Source organism: Lonchura striata, chromosome Z (genome assembly GCF_046129695.1).
Source record: "Lonchura striata isolate bLonStr1 chromosome Z, bLonStr1.mat, whole genome shotgun sequence".
NCBI classification, from domain to species: Eukaryota; Metazoa; Chordata; class Aves; order Passeriformes; family Estrildidae; genus Lonchura; species Lonchura striata.
The window spans coordinates 17,011,123-17,028,754 of NC_134642.1; the positions used below are offsets into that span (position 1 = coordinate 17,011,123).

Sequence of the window (17,632 nt, forward strand, 5' to 3'; positions counted from 1 at the left end):
CTGCATTTCCTATAGAGGCTAGAGGCTAGGTGGTACCTTCAAAAATATTTCTGTTGGTTATTTTTTAATTCTGGTGTATTATTGAGTCTATATTCTGGGTCACTATTCCTGCCCACCATTTTGTCTTTGTAGAATTTTTACTTAATCTGTCATGTAAGAATCAACTGCACATATCTAGTAGTTTCAGGGTTTACTATAGATTGTAGCTCAACTTCTTGCAAAGAAGTTGAAGACTATAAATTAGCAGTTAAAATATCTGAAATTCTCTTTTAAAGGAATTAGAACGTACTACATATTTCTATTCAAAAATATGGATAAAAAGAATAGATTTAGGAATAAAAACAAGACAGTCTTGTAAAGGATGAAGGAAAACCCCACACTTATAGAAGCTGATTTTTCTTTTGAATAAATTTTGCTTTTAAAACATGAAAACCAAAGGCAGGAGTTTGTGAAAGATCTTTAGGGGAGATAAAAAACCTTCTGCTTCAGTATATAAAATGCATTTTCTGTACTGGATTGGGTATTTATCAAATACCTAATTAATGCTTTCTTTTTGCAATTGTTTGAATCTGAAATTGTCATTTGGAAAAGAGCCACACAACTGCATTGCACTAAATCTCCTAATTTTTCAGTGTGTAAAAATGGTCCTTTACACCAGAATAACACAGGAGAATTTGCCATTAACCAAGATTAATTTCTGAATTCAAAAATACAGTAGAGCACACCAAATATCTTATTCTTACAGCACAGCCTTTGTAAGAGGTATTTTATTTTTCTCTTCTGCCTATATTTGAGATATCCTGTAATGGTGGTGTGTCATGTATGCCTTATGGAAATCAAGGAGATAATGTAGCAAGGATAAAATACACTGGGTTTAGTAGGTTACCAATAGAAATGCCAAATAATAAAAATGAGCCCAAAAGTTCAACAAGTGCAAGTAGGAAAACAATCACTGGGACTCTTAAACCCTTACTTTCTTTGGAAAAAAGAACTCTATCTATCTATCTATTTGACTCTGCTGACGTTAAATATACTCCTTTCTGCCAAAAGAAACATGATCTGTTTTTAAGCATCAAATTCTATCATTTTGTTTATAGCAAACAACTTTTCCTTAGTATGCTGTATAATTGAAATATTTCTGTGCTTGTTAACAGGAATATGTTCCCAGAGAACCTTGTTCAGGCATGTTTCCAACAGGTAAGTTTGAACATCCCTCTTTATTTCTGTAGTTTTCACTATTAACCACAAATTATTTTCTTATGTCACAAAAAAATTGTCAGGTAAGACTTATTTCTGAGAAGTCCAGGAATATTTTCATCTCCTATAAAAAGGTTTAAGGCATCTTGGTTCCATTTTCATTATTATAAACACTCTGCTATCAGCTATTAAGTCCCAAATAGGCACTGTTTAAGGAGCTGGATGCAGAAACCAAACAGCATGTAAGACATTTCCTTTTGGGACAGCAAGGGTTAGAAGAACCATCTTATGAGGATTAGTTTCCTTGTTCTTAAGATCCTTCTGTGTCTGATAAAGTCTGTGTAAGTTACCCCTCACCCTGAAGTGTCTCACATTTAATATCCACTGCAAGACCAAATCCTTTGAAGGAAAAGCATGATAACTAATATTCTATTTGAGACTTCTTTTAGGAAAAGTGAGTGTTGCAAGATGGAAGAGGAAACTTCTGTCTATATAATAGATTTATCAGTTAGCCTTCTCCAGAAATTTATATCAGATATGCTGCTGTGCACAGCTCACTTTATAAAACTTCTCCATGTGGTTTTTGTCATCATTACTGGCTACCCAACACTAAGGGGACAGGCAGGCTCTTTAAAGAATCCTTGACATGATGGTGCCACTAAACTGTGATTACTATAAAGTCTTGTTTTCTTAATGGATTATGATTAGCATAGCACAAAACTTACAGTCAGAATAGCACAGGATTTCTATGAGCAGAATCAGTGTAGTGCAGTTTTGTAAAAGCACCATTTAACTTATGTTTTCTAATCACCTGGAGCCACTGCATATTTGATCAAATCTTAATTGCTGTATCAATATAACAACCATAATCTAGGCTTGAAAAACATATAAAAGAATGCAGGTTGGTCACTCAGTCCTTAGAGGAAGCAGATAATGATGGAGGCATCCCTGACCACCAGGTTTCACTGTCCTGCAGCAGTTTTGGTCCAAGTTACTTACTAGAACTTGTACCTGCTTGGTTTTATGGACAGTGTACTTGCAGCTGTTACACTTGCCTGTTCTGTGACTGCATCATCAACACCACTCATCTGGCTGGGTGTCTGGAACATTTAAGATAAATATGGAGAAGAGTAGTCTGCCTAGTGCCAGGAATCTGGAGTCTAGTAGGGAGTGGGAAAGTAAGTCTGTTTGGTGCACAGGATCTTGAAGACCTGGCAGTGAGGGGGAAGGGAAATATGTTACCCATTTGACAACTAAGAATGACATTAGTTAGGCTTACCACATCACTAAGGGCCTCTCCTGGCATGGCTGTCAGCAATTCTCTCCAGACTGTTTGTTCCAGCAAAAATTCTTGCCATTATCAGGAGCTCTAGCTCATGCCCCACAGGACTGCAGCACATGCATGGCGTATCTAAGATCCCGGGGAGCAGAATTCATAGCATATTATTTGTGAATCTCTAGTTTGATCTACAGCTTCTGAGGTACAGAGCCATGATGGTTCAACATTTGTCTATGTTTGCTACCTTTGGTTCTGGCTGCTTAATTTTTCTCTTATTTTTACTGGGCCTTTGTCTATTCCTCAGTTTTCTTATTTTTCTAAATAAGTTCTGGATTTTTTTTTAACTTTTTCAGTATAAAACCAAACGTGAAAAAGTTAAAGCTACAAGTGCTGTGGATAAAAATAGCTCCATATTTCGAGAGGAACCCACTACAATGGCTATGACAGCAAACGCTCCAGAGGTATGACCTTTTATCCTTTTATTCCTTCATAACATACAAGGTGGGGAGAAAGAATATAGACTAAATTTGGTTTAGTTCTTGTGGTTAGTGATGAAGAAATGAATGGAAATAGCACATAGATGGATTTTAGCAAGAGTGCAGAGGTTAATCAGTAAATGCTTAGAGGGCCTTCCAGTAGGTTTAAGAACATCAGAGCATCCCATGGGTAATTGACCAGTCCAGAGAAAATAGAGGAAGATTGATTACATTTATCTGCTTATTAATTGTCAATTTTCTGAGAGATTCAACACACACTATGGAAAGACTAGATGTATATCACCATGAGATGTTTGAGTAGCAATGACTGCAATTGTAAGCACTAAAGAAAATTAGTTGAAAATAAAAATAAATATTTTTTAAAGGAAAATAAAACATTATAAAGCATTTGTTAATAAATAGTTTGTAACTCTGAAAAAAAATGTACAGAAACAAAAGGGAAGAAGAGATTTAAGAAGCCTTTCATTAGAGGTGTGGAAAGGTTACGTGTGTTAATGGTGTATAAAGTCTAGACTTACTGTGGAGGAGAGGGAGAAAGGAATTCAATATAATGTGAACACAGAACTATAAATAATACCAAATCAATATACATTTTATTATATTCCTTCCAAATTTTATCTCAAAGTAATAACAGCATAGGAAGATGAGCTATATAAAGAGACATTAATTAAATCCTGAACTAGAATGTAGTGAATTGCACTCTTTCATTCATATGTTCATGCTGCACAGAAGAATGTATGAATACTTCTTTAGTAGGATTTTTATATTATATGCACACATTTCTCCTATAAATTATGCAATTACATTCATGTCCTAGTTGTTAGGCAGTGGTGAATTTATCTTAGATCTAGATACAAACCTTGAGTTGCTCAGAAACAAACACGAGGATTCTACATCTGTGTTTTGCTTTCCAGTGGGAGTAAATATTGAGTGTAGGGGGGTAAATCTTGAAAGCATGACGGAGGATACTTAGACCCTGCCATACATTGTGTCAGAAGTCTATAGAAAGGACAACACAAATTAAAGGGTGCTTTACTCCCTGCTGAGGCTTGGTCAGATTCATGCATGGCTTTAACATACAAAGTATTCAAGTTCAGTTTAGTGTATTCCTGAACTTGCCCACTTGGCACTTTGAGAAAGGCAATAGAGTGGCTGGGAAAGAGATGATGTCTTTCAAAAAAATCTAAATGTGTTTTCATTTTAGAATTCTTTAAAGTAAATTCATTATTTTCAGATAGTATTCTTTTCTCTTGATTCCAATTCATAGAACAAAACCCAAGAATATAAAATTGTGGGGATGTATTCCAATGGCATCAATGCGCTGGGGTTGATTGTCTTCTGCCTTGTTTTTGGAGTGGTTATTGGAAAAATGGAGGAGAAAGGACAAGTGCTGATGGATTTCTTCAACGCTCTTAACGAAGCTACAATGAGAATAGTTCAGATAATTATGTGGTAAGTTCAAGGATATACCGGCATTTTCCAACAACTCCTCTAAGTGGATTTTGTCACTGAAGAGGTAGAAGCAGACTCAGAACTCATGTTTGCTTTTGCATAGTGCTTTACAGAAAGCAACTTTCAAAGAATGATTGGTAAAAATTCTCCTTTCTACAGAATTTGATCATTTTGAGGAAACTAGAGACAGGGCTTCTTAATATATACTAAAGGAACAGTCCTATTGGTTCCCAAGAGACCTGAGCTTTTTAGACATTCTTGCTAGATGTTTATAAAAAACTAGTGCACTAGTCATTTGAGGACTCTTTGAGGATAAGCATTACCACTCATATGCCCTTTTGAGTCTTGAACATTATTCCCCGACAGACATTATGTTCACAGGATGGCTGTATTGGATCTAAGTTCCTTTAGAAATCTGAATTAATATGCAAGCCACAGCACAGAGAAAAATTCAAAATGGTAAGCAAAATACAACTTAGCATAATTTACCTCCTGCTAATAGGTTTTGTGAGATTACATTCTCATAATATTCTCAAACAAGAAAAACAAGTTTAAAACATAGAAACACATCTGATAGTGTTTGATTTTATTTCATAGCTATTAATAGAATTTCGTCTGTGCAAATCACAAGTACAGGATCAGGACTATAAATACACACAATTCTTCCACAGTCTGATCCTACATACAGAGTGCTTTGTGACACTTATTACAATATTCTGCTCATGTGCACGTTTCATACCAGTACCATGTCAGATCTGACCCTTCCATGGGTTTTTCTTACATCCAAGTACACTGAGATGTCTGTGAAACAGCAAACCTGTCTAGGGTTTGCACAATTCTTGCTTCCTTAAAGAAAGATAAATTAATTTCTGCAACCGGTCCTGCGCTAAGCAGCTAGTTTAGTCTCAGGCTAAGTTAAAGTCCTGTGAGATAGGCTGCCTCACTCTGCAGAAAATTACCAACAAGACTCCAGACTTAGCACATGCCATACAGGAATTTACTTATAAATTGATTATCCATTTTCTTGCATGTGCCAGAAGCTGTGATTACAGGCTCCCTGAATTTCTACAGAGTGGGAGCTGTTGTTTGAAACAAGATAGAGTTTTGTGTTGAAAATACAAGGAATTAGTACTGTTTTCATCAAGTTTAGTGCTTAGAGAAACTAAGTATCCCTGCTTTCTACAGGGGTAAGATACAATTTTGTTTATGAGATAGCACACATACATTTTATAAATTTATAATTTCTATTTTAAAATGTATACATTTTTTATTCACAAATTTCTAGATTAATTTATACTGCTCAAAGCTCTGGAGTAGTAACTTGTCTCTATGACAGCCTGCTCTGTGGAACAAAAAGAAATGCAGTGGAGCTGGTGCTAACATAATTCCTGATATTTCCCTTGAATTTTCTGTAGGCAGCAGCCTATGCAGCTGTTCAGATCCATAAGGCATGGCCTTGTGCAGGTTTACTTTATTCTGTTCAGGTGACACAGATATAGCCCCCAGTACTGCAGGGCAGCTCCTGTAACTACAGGAGACCTTTCCCATCTGTGTGTGATCACAGACTAGACAGACACTGATCTCAGCCTGTAAACTTCCACCCCCAGGGAGCCTGTGGCTATACATGAACCTTTGTTGTAACAGGGTACATGCCCATACCCCTTCCCAATTTCTGTGTATTCTATATATTCTGTGACACCAAGTTAAACAATACTAGCTAGAGTACTAACAGAGTTAAATTTACTTTTATTTTCCATTTTTTTTTTCGTCACCTCTGTTGTAACCTTGCTGCAAAGGAATAAAGTCCAATATATAACATAATACAAGAAAAAAAAAATTGTTGTTGTGAAATAGGATATCAAAACATATTTCTTATCTGTGTTAAAAAATTACTCTGGGAGAGAAATAATTTCATGGTGAGCATGCAGTATTTCTGAGAATGCATTTTTAATAGCTTTATTTTTTCTTTCCAGGTACATGCCTATTGGTATCGTGTTTTTAGTTGCTGGGAAGATAATAGAAGTTGAGGACTGGGAAATCTTTCGTAAATTGGGTCTTTATATGGCTACAGTATTAAGTGGGTATGTCATTTCTTAAAGATCTATGCAGTTTTGGAGCTTAGTTGATTACCACTCAATTATCCAGCACATCCGGTCTTCTAGGTCAGAGACAAAAATTCTCATCAGTGAAAATTATGTGAGGATGTGTGAGGATGGTTTGAATCCATGTTTTGCTGGATGCATGTTCTGTTTTAAAAATTCACTGCATTGCATTCTAAAAAACCAAAATCCAAAAAGCAAATTCCTTTCTTGTGTTCTCTGTTTCATCTTCACAGCTTGTGCTGAAGAAAATATTGTTGTAGTAAAGGTGAGGTTATGAATTATGTCTTACTGGGGCTTGCCAGCCTATCAAACATATAAAAACATGTGGATTATGTTGGGAACCTCCATGGAATTTTTGGGCCCAAGGTGTTGCAGCACAGACCAAACTTCCTGCTGAACACAGATGCATAGTAAGAGCAGTGCACAATAAAGAATGCCAAATAAAGAATCCCTTCCCTCACCAGTTCTGAGCAGACAGCTGACATCAAGAGAAGCCCTGGGGATTGCACTGTTTGCTAATTCCTCCTTCAAGCTTAGGGTACATGGGGAGGCTGTAAAAAGAGAAGTGGCAATCTGAATAACATAGCCAAGCATCAGGACTTTTTTTTCTATTCTTTTTTTATCTTAGCAGTTGTCTATATAGAACAGTCTGGGTGGAGGAGGTTACACCTGCACAATGTGGAGCCTTTCAGCAGTGGAACTTTTGAATAATTTAACTACTCCAAATGATAGGTTATAATACCAGGTTATTATATATATCTCTGAAGACTATCCTACAAAGGACTCCTGTGTCGGATAAATGGATTTTACAGTCCCAAGAAAATGTGCTTAAATTTCTATTTCCAACTCAGTGAAGCATACCCTTCTAGGCACTCTTGGTCCATTACCTTAGTATCCACTCCTATAATTCCTTCAGTATACTAAGGATTTATATATGTTTTGTCTAGAGGCTAGGTACAAAGTTGTTCAAGAGTTTCTTTTCCCACACTTTAAGCATTTGCTTGCTATTCTTCAAATATCATTCACACACTTTCTGACAGCCAAGCAAAGAGAATGGTAATATTAGTCTTAAATGCAAACTACTTTGTAATAGTCAAAAAGGATCTCTGGGGTTTTATTAATCTGTGCTAAATAAGCACATTTATTTGAAGGTTGTTGTTTTGTTTTATTCATAAGTCAGTATGTTTGGACTAGCTGTTTAAAAGTCAGAGATAAAATTTCTTTCTAAATTAGAATTGCTGCTCCAGAAATAGTACTGATTAATGACTTTTTCCAAATATTACAGAGTTGAGTGCAAGTTATGTTTATCTGATGTATTCTGCAGTTTTTTATGAGTATTTGTTTGCACTTGGAAAATACGTCAGATTTTTACAAGTTTCAAAACCTGATATTCACCAAGAGATGGTAAATCAAGACTCTAATTTTCTATACAAATTATAAATGACAACCCAGCCACAAGCTAGATAGAAATCATTGAAGAATGACAGTGTATTACTTCTGCAGGTTTTCTATGTCATTAACTCCAGTTAATTCAGAGGAGGAATATGTTGAATGGATTACTACTGTCTTTTGACTTAAGTTTTACATCAGATAGCAAGTTTTAGGTTTAGTTGTGATAGCAAGTTTTATGACTATTTACCTAGCGGTTACTGGTTACAGGTTACTATTTGTACTGTGACAAGGCAAGTCTTCCTTAAGATGTGTGTGAAGACACAGTGTCTTCTCCAAAGTACTTTGACTGCAAAGTTAACTGCCACTGCATTACCTCCTGTTTAGCTGGGAACCATTGGTTTGATAGGCACAACAATTTTAAGCATATCCCCAGGTGCCATCAAAAACATTAGTGAGCACATTTGCATCCTTGGAGAGACAAAGTCTCTGTTCCTCCAGATATTACTGTTTTCCCTGATGGGTGCTCAGGTAGATCTCTGCAGCATTTCTGCCTCCTGCAGAACAGCCTTGCATGAGTGCTGCTCAAGGCATTTTGGATAAGGTCTAACGGCAGCATGTTCTCTGCAAAACTGACCATCAGGGAGAGCATGCTGTAATCAGATCACAGGAGCAGATATGGACACATACACATAAGGCTATAGGCTGCAGGGAAAAGGTGCTTGTTCTAAATTTTTCAGCCTTCAAGAATACCCTTTTCTCTTACTTCTCAGGAAAAAGGAGAAATGTTGCTCTTTGTTTGGGTTTATTAAAAACTGCTGTTCCTACCATCATTTTGGATTTCATTCTTATGTGTTTGACCTTGTCTGCAGTATATTTTGTTCACTGGTGTCTTCTATAACTGCTTATCATCCTCTCTTTAAGCTTGAACCTGAAAATAACAGATTATCTTAAACATTTATTTTATTCCTTATCAAGATAATTGTCTTATCCTCTGCTTTCTTTCCTTGAACCTCCCTAACTAGCTCACCTTCTTCCCAGCTTAATTATTCATGATCTTTCAAAGCCTCAGCCCTACCAGGAGTCATCCACCATTGTCTGCAGCTCATCTCAGTCTCTGTATCTCATTCAGGTCACCATGAGGGAACAGACTTCCCCCGGTGTCTTTGGTGCAATGTGCCGCTAAGTATCTCAAGTCTCTCACGATTAATGGTTGCAGAGTCAGGATGGGAACATATTAGAAGTTACAGCAGAGGAAAGTCAAAGTGGAGGCATAATTTTAAGTGCCAAAGGGAGCTCAGGCTGAAGTGGGAAAAAAAAAAACCAAAAAAAAAAAAAACCCAAAAAAAAAAACCAAAAAAAAAAAAAAAACCACCAAACTGCAGCAAGTGTATTCTCCTTGCCTGTGCCTTTGTCTCTTCTGAAAGAAGAAAGACAGCTACATCCCTGTAAGAGATATTCCTATATGAAATGGCTGCTTCCAATTCTGAGGGACATGATTCTTCCTAACTTAAAAATGAATGCTATTAGAATTTCTATTTTCAATTACTGATTATTATTTTGATATAAAAAATTCTGCTGCTTGCTGATAATTGCATTTTATGAACAAAAATAAATATTGCTTCAAATTTGTTTCAGGAAAACCATTAGTAGCAAAGCAGATACACAAAAATACACAAAATTTTGAATAATGTCATGTTCATGCAGATCTAAATTTTACAAATAAGTAAGTCAGTATGCTTTTAGACATAGACATACTTGAAATGCTTACTCTTATTAACATTTTATTATAACAGTAAATGGCATCCATACCATTTTATTTATTTTTATATATTCTGCAGAATTCTGTTTGCTCTCAGGCATGTCACAAACCTAGCAATTTATACAATGATGCATTGTGGTGGTGCATGTATAAATTGCTAGATTTCTGCAAATATGTAGGTTTTGTGGATGATTTATGCCATTGTGGATTTTTGTACTATGACTACTGGTCTATTAATTGTCTGGTTTTGGCAGAACAAATGGTACCATGATTTATTGCTATCTTTATCAACTGCTCTGAAACCATAAAGCATTATTACAACATAGGAATGTGCACATGAACATTTTGTGAGGACAGAATAAAAATTCCAAGGTCAGAGGTGACAGTAGTTTTTAGGTTTATGTTTCCAGGCTATGTTGTAATTTCTTTTCATGAAAAGCTGATGTTGCTATAATTAAAACATTCAAACATAGGGAATATTCACAGACCCTTCAAATACATTTCATTTCAAACATACTTACAGCAGACAGTTTACATTTTATCTTAATAACCACAAGCTCTGCATTCATGTGCATTCAGGATTGCTGCACAGAGTTCAAAATTAACACATAAGTTGAAGGATGATTTTGTCCCTGAGACCTATACAAATACCCAGGCAAATACATCTGAGCTGCCAAAGTCAAGAGAGCAAGCTGACCTTCTATGAGTCAACCCACTTAATTTTAAAAATTAATAGTTTCAAAATATAGCATTTCAGCATTTTACAATATTCTCATTTAAACAGTTTCAAATACCTCACCATATTTTAACTGTAGACTTGAGCTTAGACAGTTTTCTCCAGGGCAGATGCAGATTTTTCTAAATGTCCATACTTGAAGTTTCTGCAGAAAGCTGTGCATTTCAGCTGTCCCTGACTGGAAAGCATATTTACCTCTATTTTTAAAACATGTTCTGTAATAAGGGCAGACAAACTGAGAATAGTAATTTGATTTGGTTTTCTGGTTTGTCTCTGGTTTGCATTGTAAGGATTTGGGAGAAGACTGAAGTGTTTTAGTGTTCTTTCAAATCACCCTCTGCACATCACCTTAAATATTATGTATTAATTTAGACTTCTCATTTTTATCAGTTTAAAAGTTTTCCAAGTCAATTCTTGCTTAGCTTAGGAAAGAGAGGCAATTCACTTATAGTCTCTCTCCCCTTTCCAAAAGGAACAGCATTAGTCTGCTTTTTATTAACCTGTCATTCTCTCTAAATTTTGCACCTAGGTGTCACTAAAGTACCTTTAGTGTTTCTTAAGTATACTTGACAACAGAGCTGGGTACCTATTATCACCATCTTAGTAAAGAAAGAAATGAGATGAACCTATTTGTTTAACTAGTTGATTTTATTTTGCAGACTTGCAATCCATTCCATTATAGTTCTGCCGCTTATCTACTTAGTAATAGTAAGAAAAAATCCTTTTCGGTTTGCCATGGGGATGGCTCAGGCACTTCTGACAGCCCTCATGATCTCTTCCAGGTAAACAAAAGAAATATGTTTTCTGTAATATACGTAGTTGTAATTACATGATCTGTGCTCTGATTTTTCTGCAACTTTTTTAAAAGCCCTGGTATCAGCTGGACAGTTCTCAGTCCCCTGGAGGCTGAAATACTGTTTTCATCATGATTTCTGTCATATCCATACTACAGAGTGCATTTGCCTTACCCCATACAAGAGTCTGCCTCTCCCTAGAGGAGGCAGTTCATTAGCTGCAGACTTGACAGCCTTTAAGCCGTTGAACATTTTTTGTGACTACCTATAACATAGCAATTTACCATGTAATTTTCAGAGCAACTAATACTTAGCTGTTTCTTCCAATAATTAGCAAGTATAAGAAAAGTTGCTTTGCTTTTCATGGTGCAGCCTTCCTTTCTGCCTTAGATCTCCTTTTGACTAATAAAGCATATCATGCTCTGAGCAAAAGGAAACATAATAGAAATGGTGTGTTGTTGCCTTCACTTATTTTATGTGTTTCATTATGTGCCAGTTCAGCAACTTTGCCTGTCACCTTCCGCTGTGCAGAAGAAAAAAACTTGATTGACAAAAGAATCACAAGGTTCGTTCTTCCAGTTGGAGCTACCATCAACATGGATGGCACTGCTCTTTATGAAGCAGTAGCAGCCATATTTATTGCACAGCTGAATGACTTAGAACTGGATATTGGTCAAATAGTTACCATTAGGTAAGACTAAAGCCGTCACATGTATTTTGTGGGAAGTGGGTTTTTTGTAAATGGTACATTAACGTTGGATACCCTATGGGAAATTTTAAACTATCATTCACAGCACAAGAAATAATAAATATTCTCACTTCTTGATTCAAGGCCTAGCCACTGCAACCTGATGGGGAGGTAGGATGGATCAGGATATGCAGCTGGTATAAGTACTGGTATGAAGATTGCCATTATCCTTCCCTGCAAACACTCACAAACCTAACTCAGCCTCTACCCTTGATCCATCCAGTTTGCTTGCTAGAAATGTGTTGCCTGTTATTCTGCAGTGTAACCATAAAAGAACATGTCTTGTTCTATAAGCTTGACACCAGACTTTGAGTAAATACTATTCAGAAGGAAAACTGAAAAAATTTAGGTTTCTTTCTTGCAGTGAAATTAAACTATTTGTGCCAGAAAACAGAGTTTCTATGAGTAACATGTATTCTGAATGCCTTTTCTGGGTTTTATTTGGGATTTAGTGTCACAGCTACTGCAGCCAGCATCGGAGCTGCAGGCGTGCCCCAAGCTGGACTTGTTACCATGGTGATTGTTCTGAGTGCCATTGGCCTGCCTGCCGACGATGTCACTCTGATCATTGCAGTTGACTGGCTTCTGTAAGTTTAAGGCACCTCACATTTAATGATTTTTCCTTTTTCTTTTTCCGTATCTTTTTTTTTTTTTTTAATGTTTGCATAAGTTGCCTAGAAACGTGTACGTCTGAGAAAGAAAGCAATAAGATCATTTAGGTGCAGAAAATGGACAAAGATTATTCTTATGGCCAGGCTTGTTCAGAGTTGAATGCAGTAATGTCTTTGATTGTGAGAAAAGTCCTACTGCATGGGATAGAAGAGAATAACCTCACATTCAGAGATGCCTTCTGCCTTAAAGCAGTAGTCACAGCACTAATAAACCATGAGCATCACCCTCACAACAGACAAGTTTGACAGTAGCAAGAAATGTGTCTACAGTGTCAGAGATGCCACCACATTACACTAAACACATACATCATTCATAAAAATCAAATGTAGTCACAAGTTGCAAAGTACATAATATCCATAAGCTGGCAGTGGAGCACAACATTATGCTTATGAACAAAGTAAAACTGACCCTGCATTCCACATGCACACATATAGCAGGTTGTACACAGATCTGTGCTGCCAGCACTACTTTACTAGGGCTGTTCTTCACTGAGAGCACAGGCCCAGCCCTCAATCAACAAGCACACATCTAAAATTGGAAAGTGATTCTTATACCTAATCCAAACTATATCAGAGCACTTCCAAACCTCTCAGTCACATTCATCTGATCTCTCTGGAGATAAGCCTTTTCACCAGAAATCTTTTCTGTTCAAATTACACTACTGTGTATCTCTGCCACTTTAGCAAAAGCCCAAAAATTCACAGAGTGCATTCTGGAGGTCAGAACACTATCAATAATCATGGAACAAATACAAGTTTTGTTCCATGATACATAGGGTAACAGAATTCACAAGTTAACAAGTATAACATCAGTTCTTTTGTCTCCTAAACTGTGTGAGCTTTAGTGGTCAGTCCAAGGTCTTTTTCACCCGCAGTTTGCATGGATGACATTTAACTGGTACCAATCCAGTGATGTAATAATTTAATAATATTTGGATGTCTTCTTCAGGTTTATTTACACTCAAGATAAATACCTTGCTGTTCCTCCTCTGCCCTTTCCAATCATTTTCTTGAAGGATTTCTGGCAGCAACCTATGTATTTCACAGACATTTATTTGATTATATAACTCAATTTTGCAAATAGAGAGAAATGCCAGTCTCCAGAAAATCAAGGCTGTTGTATGGATCCAAGAATCAATTCAATTTATGTATAAGCATAATTTCCAGTTCCATCCACAAGTACATTCTCCAAGTCAGCTGTCTGCAGCAGGGTCTAATAGTTTTGTTTGCTGTGCTCCACAGTCATTTTGTTTTCTCCAGCTCTCTTCTATTCCTAGTGAGCATTTAATATTTTTAAGGATAGTGCAGGTACCACTGGCTCAGAGGAAGTATCTAAAGAGTCTAAGAACAGCATAAATGTATACTGGTTCTTATTCCAAAGTATTTGCCCAGCCTCCTGAAAATTACAGAGCAGAGAGTTCTTGAGTTAGAAATTATTTTTGTCTTCTTCTTCTATGAATACCTCATTGTTTTGGCACCTATGTTTCCACAAGTCCTAGCATGATGAGTTCCACATCCTAATGATGCAGAGATATAAATGAATTTTGTTTGTTCTCTTCTACAGCCTAATAATTTCATTTGATGCCCTCTACTTACCTTATGGGAGTAAGAGAGAAAGAGAACAATACCCTATTTCTCAGAGCAATCATGATTTTATGGATCTGATCTTTATTCCACTTTAGAAGTCTATAGCTTTTGTGGGACTTCTTGTGGGACTATTGTTCCACCTTGAAGCATACAAATAATTCAAAATATTTCTGGTTCTAATTAAGGAATTTTTCAGATTAAAATGTGTTTTGCTGTGTAAATTAAATAAAATAAAATAGTGCTATTATTACAGATAAGCTTCCAGTGCTGTTGATTTTCTCACCTGTCACACTGATCCTACTAGAATCTTTACTATTTTCTCTTCCTTTCCCTATCATATATTTTTGTTACACATGGAAAACTTTTTAGTACTAGAATTCAGCAGTTGTAGAAGTATTGTGAAATATTGTAAATATATTCACCTCAATGTCTCTGCACAGAAACTTTTCTGCCACAGAGCCTTTGTAGTGCTCTGTAGTTAAAAACAGGGAAGTATGCCCTTCCACTCTCCATACAGTACTTCTATGTCAGTTTTCAAACTTTGTTATGTTGCAAGGGTTTGGTGTTCCTCTGCCAAGTAGCAGTGGGTTTTTAAGGCTGCTGTTGAGAGAAAAGGCATTTCTGTCCAGAGAAAAGTCAATAGTGCAGGAGTATCATATTCCTTTAAGGGACTTTTTTCATACAGGTTTGTCCTTCAGCCCTTTAATAAGGAGAAGCTAGCAGAAGACAGGCCTTTCCCTTTTCCAGTTTTGGGCCAGAATACTGGAGATACTGGGCTAGATCCTCTTCTGGCTGAGGACATGATTGTTAGAGTGGCAAAAGGCACAATGCAGACTCTGCTGCTGCACCCCACAGTCTATCATTACAGCTTTGTAGCATACTTCAGGGGCATGAGAGGTGATCCTTCCATTTTGTAAGGCTATGCCACAGCAGTGGAATTACTGCTCTAATGGACAAATGACATGATTTGCAGTTTTGCATGTCCTGTACAAAATCTCATTAAAATTACTCCACACTTCTTTAAATACCTGTGAGTAAAATTCTGATTCTTGTTTTACAAGACTGTTTTCTTTTAATTGAATAATTACCCAAATCTGCACTGGGAAGAAAACAGCACTGGATAAGATAGAGTACCTTGTTTTTACTAAGAGGATTTTCTAAATAACTGAATGGCTTGTTTGACAACTCTTTTGTTTCATAGGGATCGGTTCAGAACAATGGTGAACGTCTTGGGAGATGCCTTTGGTACAGGAGTAGTGGAGAAGCTCTCCAAAAAGGAGCTGGAGCAGATGGATGTCACCTCTGAAGTCAATATAGTCAATCCTTTCGCCTTGGAAACAGGAATTGATAATGATGAAACACAAGCCAAGAAATCTTACATCAATGGAGGCTTTGCTGTAGATAAATCTGATACCATATCCTTCACACAGACATCCCAGTTCTAAAGCCAGTAGCTTTCAGATAAAACAGGAGCACTAAGGGAGATGGCCATATGCAATATCTCAAAAAGTTTAAAGGAAATTGAGAATGAATTACATCTTACATCTGATTTTACCACACAGACTCTGATTCTCTTTACCAGTTCTGCCCCTTCTCATCATCTCCCTCAACAGTTTGAACTCACCATTGTTAGTCCTTACTGACAGGCTAAAGAAAAAGACAGTTGTAAAATACTTTTTTTTTCAGAATATATACTATTCCTGAGGCTGTAAAATGCCTCTCTGGAATCAGCATGTTCATAAATGGGTCATTAGCTGGGGGATAGCCAAATGTGTTTTACTCAGGAGTAGCACAGCATACATTATACATTGCCACATCACAAAGTACCTGTATGAAATCCCTTTTTACAGCCTTGCCTTCTAAACAGGTTGCACAGTACTTGACAACTCCTGTAACTTGATCATTTGCCAAAATGCTAATTTCTGCAGCTGAGGGGATACTACTTGCATGATTCAGGAAAAAACAGACCAGAAGGGCCTTGAAATAAGTACATTTTACTGTGAATAGGGTTTATTTTTCATTCAATTGTGAAATAATTAGTCACTGAAAGAGGTCCAGTATTTATGTAGCTAAGTTTCCTCATACCTTTCATGCGAACGCCAGCTGCTGGTATTGGCCTTTAGATGTGAATTAAATTGTTCTGAGCTTGCTGTTCTTGCATTTGAAGAGCTTTGGTAAAATTATACTTTATCTGTTTAGGTCAACTTTAATGGCCTCCTTGTACATTTCCATCAGAAATAGAAGTCCATTTTCTGTTGTCCACTTACGATTTTAACAAAGTATTAGTCAGCCCAAAAGTAAGCAGAGGTCATGAAGACAAAAGTGCAGAGTGGAAATACTAAATGTTTCTTCCGTGCAATAAAAGCAGATTTATATATACACACACATATATCAAGAATATAGGAATGAGATGTTTCTCATAGAAAGAAGGCATTTTCATTAAACTTCTTACACAGACTGATTATTTTGGCTCTTTGGTTTAGTTTATCAGTTGAACATGCAAGTTTCTAGCTGCAACACCACTACAGTGCCAACCTGTCAGCTAAACTGTATCTTATGAACCATTTATTGACCCAGAAAATCATGTCCTCAGGTGGCTTGCTGTAACATAAGAAGCACCAAGAACTTCCTCATTAAAAATCTCCATTTTCTATAACATTTTATACAAGATTTCCATGGTGCAAAAATCACTCTCTCAAAGGAGGTGTTGCTGTAACAATTTTATTTTTTTTGCCTTGCACGTTGAAGCGGTTAGCCATTTTATATATAAATTAAACTGAAATTCATATACAGTTATTTCTTTGTGAATAAGGTTGTGGTAAGCATAAAATCACATCCATTTGCTAACAAAAAACCCTCCAAGTACCTGCAGTGTTAAATACTCTGTTCAATCCTACACTTTTGTATTTAGACAGACCAGAATTGTGCCAAAGAGAACTGATTAAGAAGAAAAATATTTACTGTAGATTTTGATAAACTGCACTTTAAATTAATGAGACATAATGCTGTATTTAAATTTAACATCATAAACTATATGAAATGTTAATCTAAGTATTGGTAAACTTATACAATATAAAGAAAATGTACAGATTGAGTAAATCAATCTTTTACCTTTGCAGAAACAGTATGAGACAGTCTTTATCTGTGCAGTTTGCTTATGGGAAGAAAAAGGCTACCAGTTTCCATGACTAGTCTATAATCTATGCCTTGTCTTTAACCAGCTTTTTAAGTCACCCTTTTCTGATCACCTTATTATGTAATCACCCTTTAATGATGTACTGTGAACAGTGTTCTTAATGTGTTATAAATAAATAATTTCTCTCTTTACTCTTGTTTTAGCCTACAGTTTTCTCCTTAATAGTTCCTTTAGTTATAACAAGAAAACAAAACCCCACCAAATTCAGGATTTATGTTATTG

At 36.3% G+C, this 17,632-nt stretch overlaps 1 protein-coding gene across 2 annotated transcripts in view; it reads left to right on the forward strand.

Annotated features, from left to right (window-relative positions):
- SLC1A1 (solute carrier family 1 member 1) overlaps positions 1 to 17,547 on the forward strand; it is a 48,114-nt gene extending 30,567 nt beyond the window's left edge. For both annotated transcript variants that reach the window (XM_077790037.1, XM_021531720.3), the window contains 8 exons: positions 1,155 to 1,197; positions 2,830 to 2,937; positions 4,241 to 4,425; positions 6,399 to 6,506; positions 11,074 to 11,196; positions 11,705 to 11,899; positions 12,409 to 12,543; positions 15,416 to 17,547. In XM_077790037.1, the coding sequence (XP_077646163.1) occupies positions 1,155 to 1,197; positions 2,830 to 2,937; positions 4,241 to 4,425; positions 6,399 to 6,506; positions 11,074 to 11,196; positions 11,705 to 11,899; positions 12,409 to 12,543; positions 15,416 to 15,659 (1,141 nt within the window). In that variant the 3' untranslated portion in view covers positions 15,660 to 17,547. The remainder of the gene's footprint in view (positions 1 to 1,154; positions 1,198 to 2,829; positions 2,938 to 4,240; positions 4,426 to 6,398; positions 6,507 to 11,073; positions 11,197 to 11,704; positions 11,900 to 12,408; positions 12,544 to 15,415) is intronic.
- The last annotated feature ends 85 nt before the right edge of the window (positions 17,548 to 17,632 follow it).